Source organism: Leptonychotes weddellii, chromosome 2, assembly GCF_054177405.1.
Source record: "Leptonychotes weddellii isolate Sample4059 chromosome 2, ASM5417740v2, whole genome shotgun sequence".
Taxonomy (NCBI): Eukaryota; Metazoa; Chordata; class Mammalia; order Carnivora; family Phocidae; genus Leptonychotes; species Leptonychotes weddellii.
Genome location: NC_138370.1, coordinates 45,621,927 through 45,630,777, shown reverse-complemented (window position 1 = coordinate 45,630,777; position 8,851 = coordinate 45,621,927). Strand labels below are relative to the sequence as shown.

The window sequence follows — 8,851 nt, the reverse complement described above, 5'->3', positions numbered from 1 at the left end:
CTCTAGTCAATTTTGTTTGCCTGAAAAAATCTCAAATATATTTAATTGTCATAATAGTCATAATTCTCAAGCCTGATATATTTTTCTGCACCTCCTCCCCCCATTCTCTTCTTTCAACATAATGGCAGCTACATTGAGATAAGCAGGCTTGGATGGAACTCTACACTCGCAATTTGTGACAGACCTATACTTTTTTAAAGTTTTATCTTAATTCCAGTTAGTGTAATATTAGTAATATTAGTTTCAGGTGTACAATATAGTGATTCAACAGTTACACGCAATACCCGGTACTCAGCACAGCAAGTGTACTCCTTAATCTCCATCTCCTATTTCACCCATCTTCCACCCACCTCCCCACTGGTGACCATCAGTTTGTTCTCTATAGTTAAGAGTCTGTTTCTTGGTTTGCCTCTCTTTTTCTCTTTGCTCATTTTTTTGTTTCTTAAATTCCACATATGAGTGAAATCGTATGTCTTTCTCTGACTGACTAACTTTGCTTAGCATAATACTCTCTAGCTCCATCAATGTAGTTGCAAATGACAAGATTTCATTCTTTTTATGGCTGAGCAATATTCCATTGTGTATATATACCACATCTTTATCCACTCATCAGTTGATGGACACTTGGGCTGTTTCAACAATTTGGCTGCTATAGAGAATGCTGCTATAAACATCGGGGACAGACCTATACTTTAATGCATCTTTAATGCATCTTTAATGCAGAAAACATTTCTTAGTCTTACCCTTTTGTATTTGGAGTCTAAAGCCAGTTAAACTTTCCAACCCAAAAGACTCCAAATTTCTGAATTATTTCTTCTCCTTTTTTATCCGCCCCCCCCCCCCATTTTTATCACAAACTAGCCAATTCCAGCCTGAGCTCACCTCTGGTTTCTTTTTTCTTTTTTTTTTTTTAAAGATTTTATTTATTTATTCATGAGAGACAGAGAGAGAGAGAGGCAGAGGCAGAGGGAGAAGCAGGGTCCCTGCAGAGCAGGGAGCCCGATGCGGGACTCGATCCCAGGACACTGGGATCATGACCTGAGCCGAAGGCAGATGCTTAACGGACTGAGCCACCGAGGCATCCCCCACCTCTGGTTTCTATACGTTACTAAATGTAACCAGAAAATAACAAAACACACCGCTAGCATTCTGTCTTCCAACCTCTTCACCTAGAAATCAGCCTCAGGAGGCACAGAAGCAGTATCATTATTGAACGTTTTACTTTTGCTTAACATGGTCCTCCATTTTTCTAGCCTCACCACCCGCTACCCACCTACTAAGCCAATGCCACATACGTTGGGTCTGGTTGTTTTTTGGCAGCATTCCCCTTCAGTATCAACTGCATTAACTAACCTAATGTTCAGTGCTGTAGGAGAGAAATCCCATAATTGCAGGGGCTTAACCAAATAGAATTTATTCCTGTCAGACACAAGAATTCAACATAGGTATAGAGTGGGCAGCATTCCAAGAGGGCAAGTTAAGGATTCAGGTTGCTTCCATCTTGCAACTCCACCATAATTTAGAGCTCCAGAGTCCATTTAGAGAGTGGACATCACTGCTATTTACCAGTGATCCTGGTCTCCCCTTTTCCAAGTGAGAGATTTTATTGTAGATTTTCTCCCTCTGGTCATCATTACACACGGTGTGTGTGCACAAGTTAGATAAATTGTCTTTTGAGTTCATAGGTCACTAGCTCATGAGAAGCCACATGTCCTAATGGAGAGGACTGTGTATCTACTGGAGATCTGGATTTGAGTTACATGTAGTAACTGCATGGGATTTTAGGATGTTTCCCTTGAGTGGGAGTATGTGTATTCAGTGTGAGGAATAAGGGGTTTATCGAGATGCCAGGTATGGCAAAAACACAAAAGATGCATTTGCTCATCAAAAATGCATGCTCCCTTTCTATTGTGTAGAGTTGTTTTTGGGAGGCTTGTGTCTACAGGTTCTACATTTCCCAGCATTGCTTGCATTTGGATAAGGTCATGGGACTAGTTCTCACCAATGGGTTATGAGTAAAAATAATTTATGTCACTTGCAGGCTGAAATGTTTAAGAAGCAGATATACCTTCTCTACTTTTCTTTTCTTTTTTTTTTTTTTTTTAAGATTTTTATTTATTTATTTGACAGAGAGAGAATGAGAGAGAGAGCACATGAGAGTGGGGAGGGTCAGAGGGAGAAGCAGGCTCCCCGCCGAGCAGGGAGCCCGATGCGGGACTCGATCCAGGGACTCTAGGATCATGACCTGAGCCGAAGGCAGTCGCCCAACCAACTGAGCCACCCAGGCGCCCCCCTTCTCTACTTTTCTTCCCCAGTCTACTGGCTGAAAATGAATGACCCCAAAGCCCTAGACAGTGGAGCTATAATGCAGAGATCCTGAACCACTTCTGGAAAGCTGTTCACTGAATACCAGCATTGGATTCCTGTGCAAGCCAAGAAAAAAAGTTTAATTATGATAAGCCATGAATTTCAAGGTTTATCTGAATCCTCTGCTACTCTTACTCAATGATTATAAAGTATACATAGTTCTAAAATTTCTTTTGTGATTACAGGAGCAAAACATTTGGAAGCCACAGATCTATTCTAGTTCTTCCATTCTATCTATCGTCTATCTATCTATCATCTATCTATTTATCTATCTATCATCTATTTATCTATTTACCTATATCATCCATCTCTTTATGTATATGTAATTTATCTATAAATACAAAAACATATATGAATTTAAGGGCAGTTAAATAAAATTTATTTATTTAAATTTATACATTTAGATTTTAGATGATGGTGTCTGATTAGAACGCAATTGCTTTAGGGCAACCTAAATCTGGGAATTTACCACCTCACTCTCTTACAATTTAAACTAAACCAGTTGAGCCCAAACATCTGATAGGATTTAATACGATGATAAGCATGTTTTAGTATCATTGAATCCTTCTTTAGCTTCTATACTGTGATGGTGAGACAGTATTTCTTTTTTTTATATTTGCAACAGTATTTCTTAAGCACATAGCTAAAGTCACAGCATAAAACAAATAAGACAAATGATCTTAAGGATGAGTGATAGGAATTAGTAATAAATCCGTACATCTCTATGCAAAAGTGCATGGGCTGTTACTTATCTGCAAGATGTCTGCAGGGTCATTAGCTATTGTGCAACTAAACCCCAGACCACTGCCCATTTTATCTTATGGAGTTAGAGTGTTATCTTTACTCATGCCTCTTAAAAATAAGCTTTAGTGGGTGCTAAGTAGGAAGCTCAAATCTATGATTGCAGCAGAGTAAATATCAAATGTATGTTGTGTCTGTCACTTGTCTGGTTATTTTCAAATCCATTCCCTCCCACTATACTGCTCAGCCCTGTATCACAGGGGGCAGATCCTGCAAACTCCATTTTCCTGACTTGAGAACAGAATACTGAAGCACAGGCCAATAGGAGATTTCGGCATCATTTCCTCGCTCTCCCCTCTCTTAAGGTGGTGTGTCTGGCTATGGCTGCCTTCTCCAGGGTTCCAGCTCCCACCAGACAACTCCTGCCCTGTAGGCTTAGTTTTGCTTGGCAGCCTTCCCAGTGGCTTCTGGGTTCTGGTAATATCCTGAGTCCCACCACTTTGCAGGTGGTAGTGCCTTCCTGCTGGTTGCTTTATCATCCCATCCTTTTTCTTTGGCTCTTCAGTTCTTCCAGTACCTTTGAAACTCTGTCCCCATATTAGATTCCTTCAGACTTGAATGCTCTTTGCCAGACCAGACCTTAATCAATGCATGTCTGCACTAATATCTACGTAGAACACAATTTATTGAAACATGTACATATAAATGTATCAACAAAATAATGGTTCGGGAAATATTTGTTGAATGAGAGGATTTATGTGAGGAAGTGTTACTTGAAAACTGGGTGAAAAAAGATATTTTAATGGTTTAAAATTAAATGTAAAAATTTCTGTTAAAAGGGCGCCTGGGTGGCTCAGTTGGTTGAGCATCTGACTTTGGCTCAGATCCTGTTCTCAGGGGCCTGGGATCCAGCCCCGCATCTGGCTTCATACTCAGCAGGGAGTCTGCTTCTCCCTCTCCCTCTGCCCCTCCCCCTGCTTGTGCTATCTTTGTGTGTCTCTAAAAAAAAATCTGTTAAAATTTAGTGTAACTATATGTTGATGATGAAATTCTAGTAAGAAGAATTAGAAGTGGTGCTAAAACATTTGAATGGAACCATAGAATTAAAATGGTAGTATAGTCAGAAATTCAAAAATAAAGTCTAAGGGCAATGATTGTAGTCAATTTATTTATTTATTTATTTATTTATTTTTAAGATTTTATTTATTTGACAGCGAGAGAGGGAACACAGGCAGGGGGAGTGGGAGAGGGAGAAGCAGGCTTCCTGCCGAGCCGGGAGCCCGATGCGGGGCTCGATCCCAGGACCCTGGGACCATGACCTGAGCCGAAGGCAGACGCTTAACGACTGAGCCACCCAGGTGCCCCTGTAGCCAATTTATTAAAGTAGCTTTTGAACCTTTTTGAACCTTATTGTGATTCACAATAGTAAAGATCTTAGATTGAGAATGAGTACAGTTATATATGCATGCGATAACTGCTGTATTTTCTACTCACTTTCTTCCCTTCTCTTTCATCACATCTTGTCCAATGTGACACAGAGTTTTGAAACATGGTTTAGGTATGCTAGAGGAACCATAATAGTCTTCACAGATTTATCCAAGAGATTAAGATATTACTAATCCTCGCTCACTCTGTCTTCCACTATAGTGGCTATCTATTGCTTTTGTTGGCTCAGTATGTTCACCCATGTCCGGGTAATGGCAGCATAATTTTCCTCTTGGAATTATTCCTTTCCTTGTCTTAGTCCAGAGGGTTCAGGTCAACTTCCCGCCCACCTCTCCTGTCCCCCACCACTTTTTTCACTACCTCTGGGGGAGGCACGTCATCTGGTTCTGGCCAAGGAGAATGATCTTTGAACACAAGGACCATCTTGGTACTTAGTGCATAACCTAAGCAAAGCCAATGAGCTCTGCTGTCAGCGCCTGGATGGCTCAATCATTTAAGCATCTGCCTTCGGCTCAGTTCTTGATCTCAGGGTCCTGGGATCAAGCCCCATGTGGGGATCCCTGTTCAGCGGGGACTCTATTTCTCCCTCTCCCTCTGCGCCTCACCCCCCCACCCCCTGGCACATGCTCTCTCTCTCTCTCTCTCTCTCAAATAAATAAATAAAATCTTTAAAAAAAAAAGAAAAGAAAGAAACAAGTTCTTTTGCCAGACTGGAAGCTGGTGAAAATCAGCCTGTTGATCCCAAAGCCATCGTATGGACAGAGCTGCCTAGGAGGGAAGCTAACAAAAGGAAAGAGATGGAAGACTTAGGCCAGAATTTGTGACCCTGAAGCCAGTCACCTTTTCCCGTGCACGAGTAATTTCACCTTTAGAAATTCAAATGTAAGAAAGAAGCTCCACTTCAAATGATAGTATGTGAAATGACTTGAATTTTATTAAAAATTTACATTATTCAGACCTCTTCAGTATCCTAAACTTATGAACAGATAGAACAAAAATAGAAATCATCACATAATCACTTACATTTTAAATGGCACAAGTGTCTAAAATTTTTTGGATACAAAATTTAAGTTTGTTGGACATTTCAATGCCATTATCAAGTCTTAATCTTATTTCAGTGTCCACATACTTTTAGTTTGGCTGTTCTGGGAGCCCCCCCCCCAATTATTAAGAAAAGAACATTTGAAAAAAAAATATTATTTACATTAGGATTTTCACTGAAAAAATGCAATTAAAGAAATTAAAGCTTCCTCTCCCCCAAATTTAATGTTTATTTTTTTCCCAACCAGTATACAGAGATATCGTATAACATTATAGATTTATTTAAAGCTATTTATAGCAGATACATTTTAATGTAAGATAAACTTTTACAATGTAGGTCACTTTTTTTCAGTTCTACTCAATATTTGATTTTAAATGTCTTCAGAGTTCACTGATTTGAAACAAATTCCACTCAAAGCACAAAGTATACTGAAGGCTGCCAGTTTACAAAAACTGATCCATAAATGAGAAGTTTTAGCTACAGCATTGAACATTACAGTAGGAAAATATGTAAGATAAGTGACATTTCCACATGCCTGTATTATTCCCCGACTAGTTACTGCTGCAATGTATGAACAAGTTGGTGCACGATTACAACTCTTCTCTATCAGACATTCACAGATGCTCATTTCTTGTTGTTTTTCAAATACGTTATGTGAAACTCTGGACAAGAATTATTCATATTAAAATTATTCCTTAAAAGTGAAGGCAATAGTTCTCTATGGCAGAATTAAAACAGAGCAAGATATAACACTCCAGTGTCTCTAGAAAGATCCTCATCAATCTCTCACATGGATGGCATTTGCTCCAAGCTGGGAGCTTTGGACTTAGCAGGCAGAGTGAATCACTTATACAATATTCTATGAAAAAATGATTGATTTGGAAATCTTGTGCTTTCACTATCAGTGGCATTAATTATTGCTTGCAAATAATGTTACCCAAAGCAGTTGCATTTACTGATCCTATCTTAAAACACTTGACAGGGAAAATAGCAAAACATCACAGGCTAACTTTACCTCTTGTTATTACGACTTTGCGCACACAGAAACATTTACAACTGAGGCTGTGACAAAACTAGTTTTTGTCCCCAATAGCTATACATAGAACACTAAATAAATTCTGGACATTAGAAAAAGAAAAGTTTTATTAAAAACCAGGCACTATGGAAATTGGTACAAATGAAGTAACCTGAAAAATGTTATATTTGTATTTTTTTTCCTTAATGAGGTGATCTTAAATATAATATTTTAGGAACACTATCATTTTTGCTATAACTGTTAAATGTTTCATTCCTGAGATTTCTGGAGAAAATTAAATTTCTTAAAGTAAGCAAAAAAGAAAGAAATGGCTTTCCTAGATGGGAGGCTGAACTATGGATCAATATCTCAGTCAGTTACTTTCTGTCATTTTCCCATACATCAGGTTTTTCATTTGGGATATAGTCACACTGTAGTTTATTCTTTTAACTACTGGCCCCAAAATATGCCACATCTTTAAAGAGCTGAAATGTTCAGCTGAAAGTTGGCATATAAGTAAAAGTTACTGTTACTAAAAATTTGCCATTGTAGGTAGCTTCTCTTTTTTCAAGTGAGAACATAAAAACAAAATGAGATTTTTACATCTGGTTTGATTTAAATAACAATTCAAGTATCTCCTTTAAAATGATATTCTGAAAAACATTAATATTTATGTACCACAAATTTAAATACATTTTTCTGAAAGGCAGAATATTCCTTGAATATCCTTTGTTTTAATCATTACATAGACTATAAAGATCAAAAGTTAGCTTTGGTTCACATCCCTGTTTTTGATAGTTCCTGATCAAAGTTTTTATCCAAATACCTAACTAATCATTTAGAGATAAAGTTAATATCAAATGCATGGAGGAAAGCTTCAGACAATAACACAATTACATTTGGTTTAAAAAGCTATATTCAAATGAAGATATGGTCTAATAGAAGTCATTTGTTCTTATTTTCAGTTATAGTTGATATATAAGATGTTCACTGAGTTTTTGCATGAAATGGAGTTGTTTCATAGTCTTGAAAATGAATTCCCTTAGAAGTTGTGATCTTCATAATAGCGCCATTCAAAGCATCATCTTCAATGAGTGTTATTAATCCACTTGCAATCATTGATGGGCTAAAAATAAAGGAAACATTGGTTTTTTAAAACTAAATATGAGGCATAATTATCACTACACTTTGAATTGTTTTTGAAAAATCTATTACCTTTACATGTTAGTAATAGGGAAATGGATATCATGAAGCTATGGCTACCTCCATATTTTAGTCAGTTAGATATCAACTAAATCATATGTCATTCTGACAGGAAGAATTTATGAATTTATATTTATTGTTCAGGAAATGATTATCTTCTCATCTTTATCTTATAGTAGATCTTAGACTTACCAGATAAAAACTGTATTAAAGTAGAAATGTGAGGAATTACAGATAAAGTTTACTGAACATCTATTATCTACTTGTTGCTGTTTTAAGAACCTTCCACGTAGCAATGTATTCATGGACTTTCCAAAAACCCTATTTTAGCATTATTTCTATTTTACAGGTGAGAAAATTGAGGTACCCAAAGGTTGACAGATAAGTTTATGGTCAGGGGTAGAGGCAGGATTTGATCCCAAGTGGTCTGATTCTTTCGTCATGATGGTTATGTCTCTGGGCTGTGAGACCAACTGCTTGAACTCAAACACTGTTCACCAACCATGTGTGTTGATCAACTGTTTCTTATGAAAACGGTCGAAGCTACGGGGCCATATGAAATTTCGCAAAAGGTAAATGTGAATATCGCTTGGAATTTAGTCAAATTAGGTATCATAGTTTCCACTAACTAAACACCACGTTTTTTTTAAAAAAAAAATCTGATGATGGTCAAAGGCATTATGATGCACTGCTTCTCAGAATTCATAATGTATAAACATTCTATCTGGAAACCCAGAAAAAAATATTTTTTTAGAGAGTTTGCCAAAATGTCCACAACAGCCAAACTATGGAAAGGGCCAAGATGTCCATCAACAGATGAATGGATAAAGAAGATGTGGTATATATATACAATGGAATATTACGCAGCCATCAAAAGGAATGAAATCTTGCCATTTGCAAAGACGTGGATGGAACTGGAGGGTATTATGCTGAGCGAAATAAGTCAGCGAAAGACATGTATCATATGATCTCACTGATATGAGGAATTCTTAATCTCAGGAAACAAACAGACGGTTACTGGAGTGGTGGGGGGTGGG

At 37.6% G+C, this 8,851-nt stretch overlaps 1 protein-coding gene across 1 annotated transcript in view; it reads right to left on the bottom strand.

The window, feature by feature from the left end:
• Nucleotides 1-5,463: 5,463 nt before the first annotated feature.
• HPGD (15-hydroxyprostaglandin dehydrogenase) overlaps nucleotides 5,464-8,851 on the bottom strand; it is a 31,169-nt gene continuing 27,781 nt past the window's right edge. The window contains exon 7 of the mRNA XM_006729371.3: nucleotides 5,464-7,737. Coding sequence (XP_006729434.1) covers nucleotides 7,599-7,737 — 139 coding nt within the window. The 3' untranslated portion in view covers nucleotides 5,464-7,598. The remainder of the gene's footprint in view (nucleotides 7,738-8,851) is intronic.